The sequence below is a fragment of the Neomonachus schauinslandi genome, chromosome 6 (genome assembly GCF_002201575.2).
Source record: "Neomonachus schauinslandi chromosome 6, ASM220157v2, whole genome shotgun sequence".
In the NCBI taxonomy this organism is placed as follows: Eukaryota; Metazoa; Chordata; class Mammalia; order Carnivora; family Phocidae; genus Neomonachus; species Neomonachus schauinslandi.
The window spans coordinates 5,295,783-5,313,560 of record NC_058408.1 but is presented as its reverse complement, the minus strand read 5'-3'; the positions used below and the strand labels follow the sequence as shown (position 1 = coordinate 5,313,560).

The 17,778-nt window shown below is 59.4% G+C and overlaps 1 protein-coding gene across 4 annotated transcripts; it reads left to right on the top strand.

Moving 5' to 3' along the window:
* Positions 1 to 124: 124 nt before the first annotated feature.
* NECTIN4 (nectin cell adhesion molecule 4) lies at positions 125 to 16,691 on the top strand. Of its 4 annotated transcripts, none has more exons than XM_021682055.1 (9): positions 125 to 475; positions 9,493 to 9,852; positions 11,153 to 11,443; positions 12,610 to 12,730; positions 13,631 to 13,779; positions 14,026 to 14,182; positions 14,588 to 14,663; positions 15,005 to 15,079; positions 15,359 to 16,691. In XM_021682055.1, exons 1-9 carry the CDS (start codon positions 400 to 402, stop codon positions 15,581 to 15,583), a joined length of 1,530 nt encoding a protein of 509 aa, XP_021537730.1. In that variant the 5' UTR covers positions 125 to 399; the 3' UTR covers positions 15,584 to 16,691. The 4 variants fall into 4 exon arrangements, with proteins under 4 accessions (XP_021537730.1, XP_021537729.1, XP_021537732.1 ...); XM_021682054.1 differs by having other exon boundaries at positions 14,023 to 14,182; XM_021682057.1 differs by lacking the exon at positions 15,005 to 15,079.
* The last annotated feature ends 1,087 nt before the right edge of the window (positions 16,692 to 17,778 follow it).

The window sequence follows — 17,778 nt, the reverse complement described above, 5'->3', positions numbered from 1 at the left end:
CCCCCCGCCAGGTCCTTCCCTCCCTCCGTGGCGCCCATTAGCTAGCCCAGGCCGTGGGGGCGGTGGCTGCTGAGTCTCCGTGCCAGGCCCCACCCCCGGAGACGCACCTGTTCTGACCTGCTGAGCAGGTTCCCAGGTTTCTGCCGCCGTCGTCGTTGGCCGCGGCGTGGGAAGCAGCTCTGGGGGAGCTCGGAGCTCCCGACCACTGCTTTTTGGGGGCAGCTCTAGCTGGGTGGGCAGAGCGGGGCTGGGTCCCCAGCAGAGACCCCCAGAGGGACAGGCAGGTGGACTCGGTGGTCTCCTGCCTCCTGGGTCGGTGCCCTCTCCAGCTCTAGAGCCGGCTCCCAGGGAGAACTCGGTGGAACTTCAGAACCACTGGGCAGCTCTGCCTTCCGACCGATGGCCCTGTCCCTGGGAGCCGAGATGTGGGGGCCCGAGGCCCTGCTGCTACTGCTGCTGCTGGCATCATTTACAGGTAGGACTCGCCAGGACCGTCAGGACCCCTGCGCCTGAGGCCAAGCCAGCGCGCGCACGCGCACGCACACCCGCACTGACGCGCGCACACAAATATTCTCTTTCCTTTGACTCTGGGCTGAGGAACCGATCTCTCTCTCCCACTCCCCCCGCCAGGAGTGCCCCCACGAGAGCCGGGGTCACTCTTCCCCCTTCTTGACCTGTTTCTGCCCCGGGCCATGTCACTATGTCTGGGGTCCCCAACCGCCTCTGCCATCGCCTTGCCTAAGCCAGAGCTGCCTCCGGGGGATGAGACGTGCTGGCCCCGGGCAGGTGGGCGGGGGGGGGGGGGGGTGGCACAAGTGGGGACCCTCTCACCCCAGGGCTTCCTAGAGGCTCCTTCGCCTGCCCCCCCAGGCTCCAAAACTGCTGACTGGCCCTGGGCTGACTCAGGGCTGAGCTGGTTTTAGCAGTCATCAGAGTGTAGGAAGCCTGCTGCCCCAGAGAGTGGACAGGGCATTCCTGTTTCCTTCTCTCCTCTCCAGGATGTCCTAGAGATTGGAGCCCCTGCTGGGAGACAACTGGGGAGCTGGAAGCTCCTTCACTCTGGCCCTTCTCTTTCCCTGGGCACACTGTTAAATGCCAGGGTGGTCAGGTGGGCGCGATACTTAGATGAGTGGGGGTCTAGGGTAGGGTAATTTCTAGATAGGGTGTGGCCTCCTTTTGTTTATGCCGTGTCCCCTTATTTCCTCTTGCCTATGTTGCTCTTGCCTAGTGCATATAAATTACAGGAATTTATAATCTTCGGAGTGGGGGAGAGAGAGTGTGTGTGTGTGTGTGTGTGTGTGTGTGCACACGGTGAGGCCACAGTGGGATTCCCTAGGCTGTTTCCAGGGTAAAGAGTAACAGGAATCCTGGTCCTCGGAAGACATAGCCCTACCTAGATCGGCCCAGGTGCAGTTGCAAGGGAGTCTCATTGTCTGGCAGCGCCCAGCAGTGACTCCCCACTCGGTCCCCAGCTGAAACTGTGGGGAGAATGAGGCATAGATGTGTGGGTGGGTGGGCATCCCTTTTGCGCTGATCTTACAATGGAAGGAACGGAAGGGTCATTGGCCAGTCTCCAATCACAGGATACTGAGCTCCAACCCCTGCCTCTCACCCCTGTCTTAATTCCCATTTTCCAGACAACCCTCCTCACGTGCTCAGGCCCAGAGGGTGGGGTCCGGTCCCTGGGGCCAGGGAACTTACCTGGCAGCCACTTTTCTGTGGGATCTACCCGCCCTGAAGGACAGAGCCATGGGGTCTCAGGACGTGGAAGGGGTCAGAGAGGTCACCACTCTAACTGCCTCATTTTCCAGATGGGAAAACTGAAAGAAATAGGTAGGCAAGTGACGTCTTAAGATTACTCCATGTTAGGGACGCCTGGACGGCTCAGTTGGTTGAGCGCCAGACTCTTGATTTCAGCTCAGGTCATGATCTCAGGGTCGTGGGATTGAGGCCCTGTTGGGCTCTGCATTGGGCTGGCGCTGGGCATGGAGTCTGCTTAAGATTCTCTCTCTCCCTCTCCCTCTGCCCCTCCCCCACCCACTGCTCACACACTCTCTTGCTCTCTCCCTCAAAAAAAAAAAAAAAAAAAGATTACTAGTGTTAGACGTATGACCAGGGTGAGTGTCTTGGTCTCCCAGCCCCACGCCCATTAAAGGCTCTCACATCTGGGTGCACGCTGGGTGCAGCTGGGGTACTAGGTGCTGGACGCAGTGGGGACAAGACATGGTCCCCGCCTTCTTTTTCTAGGACACAAAGCTGTTCTTGCTAAGAGGGGCCCAGGGAAGGAGAGAGGAGACCTCTTGTAACCAGGGCATCACCCTGACCTTGCCCACTGCCTGATGGACAGGTGCCACGGCTTCGGGGGCACCCTGGCCCCAGGCTTATCCCAGGTGGCCAGTGAGCAGTGAGCCACCACTCTGCTGCGGCTGCTTAGGACCTGCGCAGAGCTGGAGGGTGCTCTGAAGCCTGGAGCTTGGTTCCCAACATCAGCTTCCCAGCCTGATGCCCACCTCCACTGCCACCCCCATTCTGGCTCCTCTATGTGTAACCCCCCGGGAAGCAGGGTTATTTCTTGCCTCTGAAAAAGCCTTGGGCTGGCAGTCAGAGGAGTCTTGCATTCTGGCCCCATTTCCGCTATGAATTTGCTAGGTGACCTTGGGCAGCTAAGAGGGTGGACTTCAGCAGACCGGGAGGTAGGACCTGACAGTCTCCACGGGCCTTCCAGCTCTGCAGTCCTATGGCTCTGTGACTGTCCAGCCCCTGGCGGGGGGGGGGGGGGGGGGAGAGGGGAGGGCGGAGGGTGCTGGAGGAGGTGGCCAGGCTAGCTGTGGTGACGCCAGGGGACACGTCCTGACCCATCACGCAGCGGGGACTGAGGGTGGCTGTACCCTGGACGCTGCCTTCTGCCCCTGCCCTGCTGCAAATCAGAGCACCTGCCCCCCAACTCCTGGGCCATTAGAGCTCTGAGCCCCAGGGCACTGCCCCACCCCAATGGGGAGAGGAGCCCAGGCTTGGGAGGCTCCTGACACCACAGCTCTTTGTCTCTCTTTAATGGGATGAGTTTCCGGGTGAGGTCCCCTCCCTTCTCCCTCCCCCATCTCCTGCCCTGGGGCTGAGGGGCCCAAATCTACAGGCATCCCTCCAGTAGGATGCTAGTTTCTAGCTCTTTGTCTGGGCCCAACTGGGTCCTGTAGGACCAGAGGGTGAGGGCTTCCCTGAATTCTGTGGTCTGCCCTCCAAGGATTAGGATCAGCTTTCTACCTGAGGTTAGTTCCCTAGAAAGGGAGGGGCCCCATCCCTCCTTTTCTACTCCTGTTTACAGAGGCGGGCAGGCCCTCTCCTGCAGGACCTACCCCAACCCAGGGAAGCCAGAAAGGAAGGCGTATTCCCCACCCAAGGTAGCAGGGACTAGGGGAATCCCAGGGAAGCCCTGTGGCCCCAGTGACCTTGGCCCCACCCTAGTGTTTCAGGGGCCTAAGGGGACCCCCGCTACAGAGATAGCAGTGGGGGGTTTGCCGCAGAGCCCATGGTCCCAGCTTCTAGAGCACCATGTCGGGGCCCTGGAGCCCTCCAGGCTGAGGAGGACAGCCACCGTAGGGAGCAGGCCTCGTGAGGAGAGGAGGCCGGGACTTTCTGGCCCCCACAACTTCCCCTAGCACTGACCAAAAGCTAGCCGAGAGAAGGGCTGGCAGTGGGGTGAGGAGCTGAGTCAGGAGGGAAGGGAGGAGAAGAGCCAGGGCTGGATCTGAACACTGAATATAACACAAAGGTCGAAGGTCAAGTTCAGACCTGGGGGCCTGTGAAGGAGGTGGGGTCATCTGTCTCACTGGGCCTGGGAGCTTCTGGCCTCAGGAGCTTTCCCCCTAGATTGCTGGCCACCCCCTTCCCGCTTGCCTTTAAGACTGGTGTGTCCTGAGAGCTGGGCTGAGGCGATGATCTGGGGTGGGGCAGAGCTGGCCCCCACTTTGGGGGGGTTGGCTGGCAGGATTTCGGGGTGGGGGTGGCTAGGATCTCGGGAGTTTGGGAGAAGCTGAGTGCCGGGTCTCCCACCCACAGTGTGGCTGGTGTGGTGACTCAGCCAGGCTCAGACTCTGGCTCCGGGGGGTTTAGGGGACTTATCTGTGCTGGGAGCTGTGTCTGGGCCAGAGCCGGGCTGCCTCAAGGCCTGTCCTCCTGCATTGTTCTCGCCTCCCTTTGGGATTGGTATGGCCCCCCTCCCCAGACACTAATCTGTGGGTGGGCACTTTGCCCGGGTTGGGAAGCTCTCACTAAGCTGGGGGGCTTAGGACAATGAGGGCTAAGTGAGGGATGGGGATGAAGGCAGAGGGAGAATCTCCTGGTTTTCAGAGTTCCTTAGCACTCCAAGGCCAAGGTTGCAGGGGGAAAGGGGGAGGAAGAAAACGGGCTCGCAGGTTTTTGATGCCACCTGTCCCGAATGGGGGGCTTCGGGGCTCCTCACAGCTCCTCTCTTACCCCAGACTCTCCCCCATATTCTAGCTCTGTCTGGTAGAGGCCGCTGCTGTGTGGTGAGGGGAGGCAAGAGTTAACAAAGGAGAATGAGCCCCCCCCCCAGACAGTTTGGACCCCTCCCCTTAGCCCTAGGCAAGATCCCCCCCCCTTCCCACCAAACCCGCACCAGACAACCCTCACCCCAGGCCTGGAGCTAGAGCTGGTTTTTCTGGTGCTGGCTGCAGCACAGGCCTGACAGATTCCCAGGGAGAGGCCTCCTGGGGGGCCAGAGGGGCTGGGGGGGCTCCCGGGGGGAGTGGTGAGAAGGGTGGGAGTCCTTCCAGCAGGAACCTGAGGAGCAACGGTAGGGTGAGCTTTTGTTTTGTTCTGCTGGGGAGCCCCGGATGGCAATTTCCCATCACCTGGAGGGACAGTGACCTCATCTCTGGGTACCTACCTCCACCTGAGATGAATCTGCCCTCAAGTCTGGGGTGAGGTGGGGAGGGGCGCCTGGCGACACTCCAGCTGGGACACAGAGGCCAGGGTGCAGAGCCACACACCAAGGGCAGCTAAGACAGACAGACACGCGGCAGCCCCGGGAGAAACCGACATCAAAATATTTACTCTGCGTTCAGAGTCGCGCGGGCCAGGGACGCAGACTTGTGAGACGCACACGGAATAGCATCCGCACACCCGTTCACACGCACGCGCCACTGCACGGTCCTCTCTCCCGCCGCCGACAAGCACCTACACTTCCCTAAAGATGAGACGAGAGCACATACAAGTGCGAAACATCCCCCGTTGAAGTAAGGAGCCGGCCTCACTTGTAAGCCCAGCACTGAGACCCCCCCAGGCCCTCTCCCGAAGATGTCCCACGTTCAGACGTGGAGGCTCACACTGACTCCCTTCCTCCTCCTCACAGACCCTCCTCCAGGACCCCTGCGTGTGCCCCTCTCTGCACCAGCAGGGATACTGATGGAGAAAGGCCCCTCATAAAGAAAAGCCTCCTTCCCCAAAGACGCTGTGATCTGTGGCTGCCAGCCTCAGTGTCCCCTCCTGAGGTCAGGGGCCGGGCCTCACCCGGAGAGGGAAGCTGGGACCCAGGCCCGGAGTAGGGAGCAGGCAGCCAACCCAGGCCGGGAGTGGAGGGCCTGTCTGGGAGCGGGCGGGGTACACAGAGGGCAGGGCCCCAAAGAGGCCCGTGGGGGCCTGGCCAGGGGTGGGGGAGGCTGAGGGCAGGGATCCCGTCTGGCCAGTTGGGCCTGTTCCTTCCCTTGCGCAAGGTGGTGGCTGGTGGCTGGTGGCGGCTGCGGCTAGGCCTGCTGCTGTGTGGCAGCCTCTGAATCACCGCAGCTCCCGACCAGCATCTCGGTGCTCCCGGGAGGAGGGGTGGGCACGGTCGGAGGGAGGAGCGCCCGGCCAGCAGAGTCCACCGGCCTCAGCAAACAATGTGCTGCGGAAGGGTCCGTGGGCTTGGCCCGGCCTGGCAACCACATGCCCGCGGGGTGACCTCATCAGGCAGGCGGTGTGTCTCCTTTGCTCTGGTGACATCATCATGCTGACGCCGGGCGGGCACTGGGTGGGGGAGAGGAGGAGGCGGCGGTCCTGGCCTGCCCTGGCCTGGAAGTCTGGGCTTCTGGGTCTGGTTAGCCCAGGACTGGGATTCTAGAGCCCAAGGTCTCTCTTCCTTCCGCTGTAGCCTGTGCATGCATGCGTGTGTGTGCGCGTGCATGTATGAGCGCGCGTGTGCACGCGTGTGTGCGTGTATTGTGGGCGTGTGAGCGCACGTGTGCGCGCATGCATGTGTGTGCGTGTGCGTGTGTGTGCATGAACTGGAGGAGGGTGTTGCCCCCAGCTGAGATGCTCCCGCTGAATAGTGGATTTAGGACAGTGAGGGGCTGTGGGAGAGGTCCTGAAGGGACTCTCCTGTTTTCCGGGGTACCTCATCCCACAAAGCTTGAGCTTATCACTGGGGAGTGGGGATCTTGCACCCACAGGGAGGGACGCGGAGGATTGTGACTCAGGCATATATATGCCTGTTGTGCCCTGGAGAAGGTATATGTTGGGGAAAACGTGGGTGACTAGTTGTGGAGAGGGGCAGATGGTTGGCAAGTGTAGGGATAGGGAAGGAAAATAAGCCATCTGACATTGTCCCAGAAATAGTCTTTAGGAAGGTTTGAGTGTCCTGGTGGAGCAGGGCTTGGGATCCGTGGGACCACAGACACCATGTGCTGGGGGATGAGCCCCTATCTCAAGCCCATCTCCAGCCCCTCCTTGGCAGGCCTGCACCCTCCAGCGCCGGGAGGGGGTGTCTGGGAGGGGCGCGGGTAGTTAGCTGGACTCCCAGGCTGGGCTGGGTGGGACCAAGACCAGCTTAGGCAGGTCAGGGCCCTGGTATCTGGCCCTGCAGGTCTGTCCCGTCCTGTTCAGGTCCTCCCAACAGCATCCTCCCTCCCTCCGCCCCTGCTAGCAGGGCCATGGGACCCCCTTCCCCTGGCCCAGGCTCTGCCTCACTGGAACCCTCTGGTCCACTCTAGTGGGGCTTCACCTTCTCCCTCCGTAACTGCCCCCTCCGCCCACTTCTTTCTCCCTATGTGAGTCCAGAACTGCTCCCTTTGGCAGCGAACCCAGGTAGCCAGCCTATCCTGCCTCCGCCCCTGGTTGCCATGCCAACCCCTCCCTGTCTGCCCAGCCCAACCAAAGATTCATTCCCCTTCCTTCTACCCTTTCCTTCTTCTACCTCTTTCTCTCTCTCGCTCGCTCTCATTCATTCAGTCAATAAAATTAATCGGGCACCAGTTACGTGCCAAGAATGCCGACCACACGCCACTGAGCACGAAATCAGAAACCAGGTTTCCCTGTGTGATGTGAGACCCAGTTTCTACTCTCGGGGAGCTCTGTCCGGTGAGAGAGGCAGACAAGAAAAGGGTGAACGCCATCCAGGGGATAAAGTACTATGGCGAGGTGAGAGCAGGGCGCTTGGGCAGAACAGGGGAGGGCACCTCACTCTGCCTGAGGTGGGGGTGGGGTGGGGGTGGGGAAGGGAGGACTCCGGGAGGAAGTGATGTCTAAGCGGAGTCCTAAAGGATGAGTAGGAGTTACCCAGACAGCGATGAGTAGGAGCTACCAGACATAGGGAGGAGGGCCTTCCAGGAGGCGCAGTGTGAGCAAGGTGTGCGGTGCTGGTCAGCGGCAGGGGCTATGCTCTTCTGGGAGTTGCTGGATGTCCGTTCCAAGGCAAGGAGCTCTTGCCATCCCAGGGAGAGCCCTCACTCTGCCCCCAGCCCTATGCTTCCCACACTGTATTCCCCAGCTCCACATTATTCTTCCCGACCCTGAGCTTCCTCAAGCCCTGCCTCCCTCCTAAGTTACTTATCCTAGAAACCCAGGACTTGCCTTTGCCCTTTGTCTTTCTTCCTTCCTTTCTTTCTTTTTAAAGATTTTATTTATTTATTTGACACAGAGAGAGAGAGCGGGAACACAAGCAGGGGCAGTGGGAGAGGGAGAAGCAGGCTCTCGGCTGAGCAGGGAGCCCGATGCAGGGGCTCGATCCCAGGACCCTGGGATCATGACCTGAGCCGAAGGCAGACGCTTAACGACTGAGCCACCCAGGCGCCCCTGTCTTGTGTCTTTCATCTCTTCTTCTGGTCAGTCTCCCCCAGGGCTGTCCCCTCCTCCCGTGCCACAGCACAAAGGGTTCCTAGTGAGTCTCGGGTCTTCAGGGTCCCTGCTTTCTAGTCGGAGGGCACGTCGCCACTGGCCCCCCACTGCAGTGATCCCCCATGACTCCCTTTGCCTGGTGTGGGAGGCCCGACCTCGTGTCCCACTCCTGCTCAAAACACACCCTCTGCCTTAGGTGTGTCCTTCCCTCTCTGCTTCCTAAACCAACCAGTCTCTTCACCCCTTGGATTTGCCCACCTTGGCCCCTCACCTGGAACCCCTTTCCGGGTCTGTCCCCCTCCTGGTCCTACCCAACTCCTGTCTCAGGCCCTCCCACAGAACTTAGGGCCCCAGTAACTGTCCCATCCCACAGCTAGCCTGCAACACACCACTGAGCACTAAATCCGAGACTGTCACACCTTTCTGTATTTGTCCGCAAATGTACTTCTTCCTCCTGGACAGATCTCAGGTTCCATGAGGGCAAGGAAGGGATCCTTCTTTGAAAATGAGGTGACATGAGAGCTACCCCGGGGTGCTTCTTACTGTTCCTCATCGATGCACCCTTCCTCGCTGGTCCCCGTCTCTGCTCCTCGGCTTCTGGCTCCCCGTCCTGACCCTGTCGCGGGGTGTCTGCCCTGACCTCATCTCTCCGGGCCTCTGACCTGGGGCCTCTCTGTCTTCAATGACTTGCTCATTCCTGTATCCGAGCCTCGGTTCGTGCCATTCCTCCCACATAGAATACCTTCTTCTCTCTGGGAATCCAGGTCTCTCATCTTCAAGCCGTGAAAAGAATGTTCTGAAGGGCCTCTTGGGATGGACCCTTCCCACACTACATGCCCCATCCTAGACGCCAACAGTTTTCAACCCCTGCCTTGGCTCCTGGCCACACCTCCTGAAAGCAGCCACTTCCCCGCCCCACTCCCCGTGGTTGGTTGGACCTTTGGTGAAAGTTTGTCCCTGGCTTCCCTGGTCTTTGGGCGCATAAAATCCATTTCCCGGAGAGGACTGTGAGCTCCCTGAGGGCAGAGGCTGGGTTACTCTCTTCCAGTTAGAGCCTCCCACCTCACAATTGCCCAGGACACGATCCTGGGCTGGGCGAGGGTGTGACTCTTGCCGCCAGCGACCCGGTGGCCTTAGGCAAATCACTTCCTGTCTCTGGGTCTCAGTTTCCCCAGCTGTTAAAGGTGATAATGACGCCCACCTCTTGGGAAGGTTTTGTGGATCTAATGAGGTAATGGACGGAACGCGCTTGGCAAGCAGAAAGTGCTCCAGGAGTTCTGGTGGCCTTCGCTGTCATCACGCATAAGTGTCCACCCCCCCCCCGCCCCCGCCCCCGGTCCGGCGGCACCCCTAATCTTGGCCGCTCCTGTCCGCCCCCTGCAGGCCGGTGCCGGCCAGGCGAGCTGGAGACCTCGGATCTGGTGACCGTGGTGCTGGGCCAGGACGCCAAGCTGCCCTGCTTCTACCGAGGGGACCCCGGCGAGCAGGTGGGGCAGGTGGCGTGGGCGCGGGTGGACGCGGGCGAGGGCCCCCGGGAGCTGGCGCTGCTGCACTTCCAATACGGGCTGCACGTGAGCGCGGCCTACGAGGGCCGCGTGGAGCAGCCGCCGCCCCCACGGAGCCCCCTGGACGGCGCGGTGCTCCTGCGCAACGCGGTGCAGGCGGACGAGGGCGAGTACGAGTGCCGCGTCAGCACCTTCCCCGCCGGCAGCTTCCAGGCGCGGCTGCGGCTCCGCGTGCTGGGTAAGTGGGGCTGCCCGGGGTCGTCGGGGGCGGGGGGTGCTGCGTGTGCAGGGCCCCGGGTCCGCGCCCGCGCCTTCGAGGGCAGAAGCCCGGGGACGCAGAGATGGGGTCTGCAGAAAGGCATGGGGCCCAGGGAGAGCAGGAAGAAGAGGGAAGGGGGTCCTGCAGGGGTGAGGGATCCTCATCCAGTCCATCCTCCCAGCCAATCTAGAAATTCTCTGCCAGCGATCTCAACAGCTTGCTACCTACAGCTCTGTCAGCCTCGGGGAAGAATCCATGTATTAGAATATTCTTCCTTCTGTTGACCTGCACTCCCCGCCTTGGTCACTTTCGCCCTCCGATGCAATGTGACCCAGGCTCATTCTGTCTCCTGCACCTCAGCCTTTCAAAGGGCTGAGGGTCTTTGTCGTTCCTCTCCCCACCCCACCCCCATCTCCTCTTCTGGAAGCTACACCTGCTAGTTTCTGCAACAGTTCTACCAAAACACTCATTCACAGCCTCTCTCGCAGTCCTGGGCTCCATGGTTTTAAAAATGTGGGGCTGAGATATGGACAGGCAGACCCAGCTCTGACCAGCGTGGCTGATACCTTTCTTGATCTGGACCTTCGGTGAATGTGGTTGGATTGGAGATCACAATCACTTTTAAACCACTACTTGGCACTGTGGGCTCTTATGGTCCACGGATGCCCTAGACCTGTGGTCTAGTTAAATCTTTTCCATCCTGTGCTTGAGCTGTTCATGTTAGGAAGATAAAAAATAAAAGCCTTTAGTTTCCCTTTATCCACGTGGAATTTAGTAACACTAGCCTTGGGGGTGAAAATCCTGAGTGTGAATCTAGACTTCGTCCCCTTTAGAGCTGACGATCTGGGACAAATCATTTAGCCTCCCCGAGCTTCAGTTTCCTCTCTTGTGACTCAGGGGTAATGATCCCTACTTTGCTGGTCTGTTGACAGGATTAAATAAAATCACATTTATAAAGTGTTTAGCACAATACCTGGCTCATTGCAAGTGCTTAATAGGTGGTGGCTATGATTATTAGGATATAGATGTTGTCTGGTTGGTTTTGTATTTACTTCATTACGTTTATTAAAAAATGATCCATGCTCATGGTAAAAAAAATCAAACAGTAGAGAAAGGTACGAAGTTGGCTGAAATTCTACCACTCATCTGGTGCCTGTGTTGGTGAAATAAGAGAAAAAAAAGAGCCTGAAAATGTTTGCGTGTGCAAGACTGAGCTGGGACGGGGCGGGGCCTCCTGATGGGTGTGCTGACTGTGACCCCTGCCTCCCACCACCTGCAGTACCTCCCCTGCCCTCACTGAACCCTGGGCCAGCGCTAGAAGAGGGCCAGGGCCTGACGCTGGCAGCCTCCTGCACGGCAGAGGGCAGCCCAGCCCCCAGCGTGACCTGGGACACGGAGGTCAAGGGCACAGCGTCCAGCCGCTCCTTCAAGCACTCCCGCTCAGCTGCTGTCACTTCAGAGTTCCACCTGGTGCCCAGCCGCAGCATGAATGGGCAGCCCCTCACCTGCGTGGTGTCCCACCCTGGCCTGCTCCAGGACCAGAGGATCACCCACATCCTCCAAGTGGCCTGTGAGTACTTGGATCTTGGGTAGAGAGACCCTAAGCCACCCCAGTCTGGCCAGGCTGGATCCCGAAAGCCCCCTAGTGTGGCCTAGAGAGCTCTAGTGCGAAGGGAGACACCCGGGGGCCCATCCCAGATGACCTTGACAGACCACTCAGACCCCTCTGACCTTCTGACCTTCAGTGCCCTCCTGTTTACAAAGGAGATTGCCCCGCTCCACAGGGTTGTTGGGAGAATCGGGTATAAACATGGGATTGAAAGCACTTTTTTGGAAATACCCGAAGACAGACAAGCCTTTTTTTTTTTTAAGATTTTATTTATTTGACGGGGGGAGAGAGAGAGCGAGAGCACAAGCCAAGGGGAGAGGCAGAGGGAGAAGCAGACTCCCCGCCAAGCAGGGAGCCCGATGGAGGGCTTGATCCCAGGACCCTGGGATTATGACCTGAGCCGAAGGCAGACGCTTAACCGACTGAGCCACCCAGGTGCCCATGAAGGCAGACAGGCTTGCCGAGGGCTGCCGGCCCCACTGCTTGGCCCTCCTGCTCCATACCGGCTGTTATTCAGTCTTGTTTGTCTGCATTGTCCCCAGCAGCAGAAGGAGTATAATTAGATGAACTTTACAGGGTTCTGATGGGAATTCGAAGCCACGAAAACCAAGCATCTCGCACAACGCGTAGTGCGTTAGGTGGTACTGAGTGAGCAATAGATAAGGTTTTCCTGGCATTAAACTCTGAGCCTCTTCAGGCATAGGACTCTTTTCTATTCATACTAACCCAGCCTTTGGCACAAAGTAGGTCCTCAACAAATGTTTGTTAAAGAAATGTGTGAATGAGTAGGATCGTTAAGCCTTTGGAGAATCAGGGAGAGTTTACTGAACACCTGTTCCGTGAGTCCGCTGGCGACAGCAGGGGATTCAGAAAAAGTGTGAATCTTTTCCGAGGGACTTAGAGGCTTGTTGCCCAGATAAATCTGTGTGGACTCTGAGCTCAGAGAGGGGAGGGAACCGTGTGGCAAGGACCCAGCAAGGATGTGCTGGGCTAGGTTCAGCTGCAGAGGAGAAGGACAGAGAAACAGAGAAGTGGGGGTGGGGTGGTGGCAGGGGCAGGGGTCCTTCGAGGAACAGCATGATCAAAAGCGTCATTCCCCTTCTTTTTCCTCCCACCTCCCATTCCAGTCCTCGCTGAGGCCTCTGTGAGGGGCCTTGAAGACCAAAAGCTGTGGCAGGTCGGCAGAGAAGGTGCTACACTCAAGTGCCTGAGTGAAGGGCACCCCCCTCCCTCGTACAACTGGACCCGGTAAGAGCCTGGCCCCGGGGGAGGGCGTAGCTCGGGACCAGGGTCCTGCTCTCACAGGGCCTCCGTGTACTCCTTATGGGCTGGGACAATATATCCTGAACCCCAAATAAATTGGGGCACATGCGCAGACCTATGCAAGAATATGCATGGTCACAAATATTATTATTGACTTACACCAGGGAGTCTGCGATACATGGTCACTGGTAGGGAATAAGCCAATAAGTCCTTGGTTTTTCCCCCTAACTTTCAAATTATGAAATACAGTATTTAAAGAATCGCATTTTATGTATTTAGGCACTCACGTGCCTAAAGCGGACCGCACGAAAAGATACAGCTGGCTGTTATTGCTCTTAAAGCGACACTATGACCCCCCGGCATTGCTGGCGCCACGGCCAGAGACGTCTAGGGACCAGGCAGGGGTCAGGTGCACCTGTGTGGGAGACCCCGACAGGCACGTTCTCCTCTGTTAGCCGCTGAGCCGTGCATTGGCCTGGGCCTTGGGCTCATTGGCCTGGGCCTTGGGCTCTGTTCGTATACCCTGCCGTGCAACATCTTGGGTGTTGGGGCGTGCGGTCACATTTTCCAAGTACATCTGAGCCCAGATAGGAAAGGGGTGTCCCGTTGTGTGGACCTCGTGCCACGTCGGCCCGGTACCCGGGGCTGGATGACGTGATGCCCGTGGGAGCCTGTGGGATGGCACATGTGTGGATCTTCCCCGGGTGTGTGTGGGGGGGTTCCCGGGTCAGGCTGGGCCTCTGCCTGGACCTGCCTGGGGGAGGGAGGGGCACCGTGGGAACAGCCAGCGGCTCTGGGTGACGTCATGGGGGAGGGAGGTGGAGAGCTGCCCAGGCACGTCGGGTGGTGGCAGCCTCCGCCCGCCCCAGCTTCCCTGTCCTCCAGGCTGGACGGGCCTCTGCCCAGTGGGGTCCGAGCAGAAGGGGACACGCTGGGCTTTCCTCCGCTGACCACGGAGCACAGTGGCATCTACGTCTGCCACGTCAGCAATGAGCTCTCCTCCAGGAACTCTCAGGTCACTGTGGATGTTCTTGGTAAGCACCGGGGCAGCCGCGGGGGCCTGGGCCAAGGGCCTGGGGGGGCACTAGCAAGCGAGCCGGAGAGGGTGAATTGGGGCAGTGCTGATTCAGAGGGGCGGGACTGCATGAACTTTGCAGAGGGTCAAGCTAGGGGGGTGGTTTGGGATGTGTTTGGTGAGGACCAGGTGGCAGGGTTTGTGAGGGCTGGGGGTGGGTCAGGGATCTGAGCATCCCCCTCAGACAGAGGCCTGTCTCCAGCAGACCCTCAGGATGCCCCAGGGAAGCAGGTGGACCTGGTGTCAGCCTCTGTGGTGGTGGTGGGTGTGATCGCCGCGCTCCTGTTCTGCCTTCTGGTGGTGGTGGTCGTGCTCATGTCCCGATACCACCGGCGCAAGGCTCAGCAGATGACCCAGAAATAGTGAGTACTGGCTGCTCTCAGGCGGGTAGAGCTAAGCTGGGAGCAAAGACGAGGTGAGCAGGAGGTGGGGGCCGCGACCCGGGAGAGAGGAGAGACTGGGAGCTTATTTCGGAGGTGGGCAGAGTCCTTCGGGAAGTGAGAAGGGCTGGGCAGCTGAATGGGGAGAACCGTACTGCTGAGCGAGGGTCGGATCCATATGCCCGGATATCACCAAATACGCACACTCTAACACGGTGTGCAAGCACGCACACACACCCCGCCCCCTGCAGCCTCTCAGTCACACTTGTGGGGACAGCACAGCGCCCGGCCCCTCCAGCCCGGTGTCACATAGGCTTGGCCAAAGCTAGGCCCACCTTGGGAGGCCCCTACGACCCTCAGCTGCTAACAGGGGCGTGTCTTTCCTAGTGAGGAGGAGCTGACCCTGACCAGGGAGAACTCCATCCGGAGGCTGCATTCCCATCACGCGGACCCCAGGAGCCAGGTGTGTGCCAAGGTTGAGTGCATCCCCGGGGCCGGGGGTCCCTCTGCGGACCAGAAGCACGGCCCTCCACCAGGTCTGGCCCCGGACTCGCAGCTGGGGCTGGGGGTGGGGTTGGGGGCTCAGCTGCTTTGGGTCTGTGGGCTCGTCTGCCTGGCTCCCTCCAGCACGGGCCTGGGGGCTGCTCTGGGAGGCCACCATCAGCACCTTTTCCAGGCTGGGGCTGGGTGGGGCGGTGAGGACGTCTGCATCAGGGAGAGTGGACAGGTCGGGTTGGGGGGAGCGGTGGTGAGGGAGGAGGCGGAGCCCTGTTCTGACTCCTCCCCCGTGTCCGGGCCCCACAGCCGGAGGAGAGTGTAGGGCTGAGAGCCGAGGGCCACCCTGATAGTCTCAAGGACAACAGTAGCTGCTCTGTGATGGTGAGGCCCCCGGCCCCACCGGCGTCCCCACCACTCCTGCTCCCGGATGTGGGTGGGCCAGCGGCCCCGCACCAGTCCCCGTGTCTCAGCCCTGGCACCTCTGCTGTGCCTTTGTTCTCCGGCTGTCCCTCCCCATGCCTGACACTTGCTACCGGCCCCCAGCTCTGAGCCCCTGAGCTTGCACCTGACCTCTGACCCCACTGCTCCCCCACCGACCCCCCCGCCCCGGTCTGGCTGCCCTGCCTTGGCTCCTGATGCGCCCCTGCCCTTGGTGTCCAGAGTGAAGAGCCGGAGGGCCGCAGTTACTCCACACTGACCACGGTGAGGGAGATTGAAACGCAGACGGAACTGCTGTCTCCAGGCTCTGGGCGGGCAGAGGAGGAGGAAGATCGGGATGAAGGCATCAAACAGGCCATGAACCATTTTGTTCAAGAGAATGGGACCCTGCGGGCCAAACCCACGGGCAATGGCATCTACATCAATGGGCGGGGGCATCTGGTCTGACCCAGGCCTGCCTCCCTCCCCTGAACCTGGCTCCTTCTGCTGACCTGGGGAATTTCTACTCATCACACAGGGGCCTCCCTACACACCTTATTTCTTGAGGAAGATGCTCCCCATCCCACTGACTGCTCGACCTTTTCCTGCAACCCTTCTGTTCGACAATGGGGGGCTCTGCCGGTTGAGTCCTCCCCACCCCCTTCGTGTGTGCGTGTGTGCGCGCTTGCACTAGTGTGTGTTCACGGAGTGTGTGTGTGTGTGTGTGTGTGAGAGAGTCCAAGCGAACTGCGATGGGCTTGGCTCGTGTATGGCGTGGCTGTGTGACCTCTACCTGGAAGCACAGGTTATCTCCTCAAACCCCAGAGCAGTATTAATGATGCAGAGTTGGAGGTGAGGGGCGGAGACTGTGGTCAGACCCAGGTGTGCTGGCATAGCTGGAACTGGATTCTGGCCTCCTGAGTTGGGGAGCCGGGCTCCCGCCACTTGGAAGCCGAGGGGCGAACGTTGAAGCAGCCAGCCCAGGGGTGGGCCAGAGACTAGCACCCTTTTACTGGAGAAGCCCTTGGCGCCCTGGTGTTCTCTGGTGGCCTCTGGTGGCCTCTGGGCCTGCTGCATGTGCATATTTTCTATAAATAAAACTGTTGGGGGAGTTTCTTTAAGGAATACTGCTCCGAATACTTTAATAAGAGAAACAAATCTTTAAAAAGAAAACAAAACTTTTGATTTATCTGGATGTTTGTTATTACTTGGCTTGCTTAGTGTGAGACCGGCCTCCACGGAAGTCAACAAAGCTGGGCCTTGCGCAGACCCCGGCAGGGGGTTCGTGCCTGTGCCTCGGAAAGGTGCCCCTTCTAAGGCACTTGAATTTAGGCAGTCTCCCGGGAGGGAGCCTGGCGCTGTGGAGTCTGAGTCGGGGCGTGAGCCCCTGGGTCCCTGGCTGCAGGAGGACAGGGTGGGGTCCTGGGCCCTTCCCCTAGCCACCTCTCTGCTCCTCGCTGCATCGGCAGTTGTCTGTGGTCCCTTGGGAGAGTGTTGTGGGGACTGGTTGACAAGAGCTCCTTGTTTGGTTGTGGTATAGGGGAGACGGGGTAGTGATCACAGCCCAAGGGACGGGGGGGGGTGGTTCTGGTGGGGGGAGAAGGAGCTGCTGGGGGCAGGAATGTCTCCTTTCTCCCAGGGGCCTCGGGGTCACCAACCTGGGGCTCTTCTGGCAGTTTCTGCGGGTCTGGGCTGGGTTTAGATATGGTCCATTGTTGCCTGGCCCACCTGAACACACTCAGCCAGAATACCTAGATTTTGTGCCCAAACCCTACTTGGCCTGAAATCTGCTGGATTTCTGGACCAAGAGAGAGACGTCATCCCCTGCTCCCCAGCCAGCCCAGGACTTTGAATGTGGAGCCCAACGATCTGGGGTCCTAGGATGTACATTTTGTGTAAATATGTGCATATTTGTACATAAAATGATATTCTGTTTTTAAATAAACAGATAAAACTGTTCTGCCTGGTTTCTCTCTTGCCCCTGGGTAACTCAACCCCCGCTCAGCACCGTTCCCCTTGGCCCCAAGTAGGCGAGGAGCTAGGACGCCTGTGGCTGGGAGGCGAGGGGGAAAGAAATGCCCTCTGCCACCTCTGAGAGTTCCTGGGTAGGCCGACAGAGTGAAAAGCCCCTTCCCGCACAGCCCGCGCCTTCGTGTGCGGTGTCATCACTCCTGGGTCACGTCGGAGTCTCCCCAAAACAGGCCTAGGAGCAAACGGCAGTACATACACTCTTTACAAGGAAGCTAACACCCAAGTGAGGTCCACAAAAAGAGCTGGAAGGATTAAAGATCACCTAGTTTGCCCCCTTCGTGGTCACACGTGTGGACACCGAGGCTCGGCGAGGTAATGTGACTTGACTGAGGTCACAGGCCCGTCTGGGGCTGAGCCTGGGCATCCTCCCTCCGGGGGGTGCTCTGCAGGGTGCTGTGCCACCTTGCTTTCAAGCCAGCCTCCAGTCTCCACCCCGGACCCCCCCGAATTCTGGTCCCTAAGGGTGTCAGTCACCTGCTCACGCCCCAGGCGCCACCACCCCACCCCAGGGCTCTGACGTCACATCGCCTTGACCAATGAGCGAAGTCCCAGTGAAGGGTTGAGGATGTGAATGTCAGCTGCCTCCCCCACCCCAGGCCCTGTGGTTGCAAAGATGCTCTAACAGGAAGCGG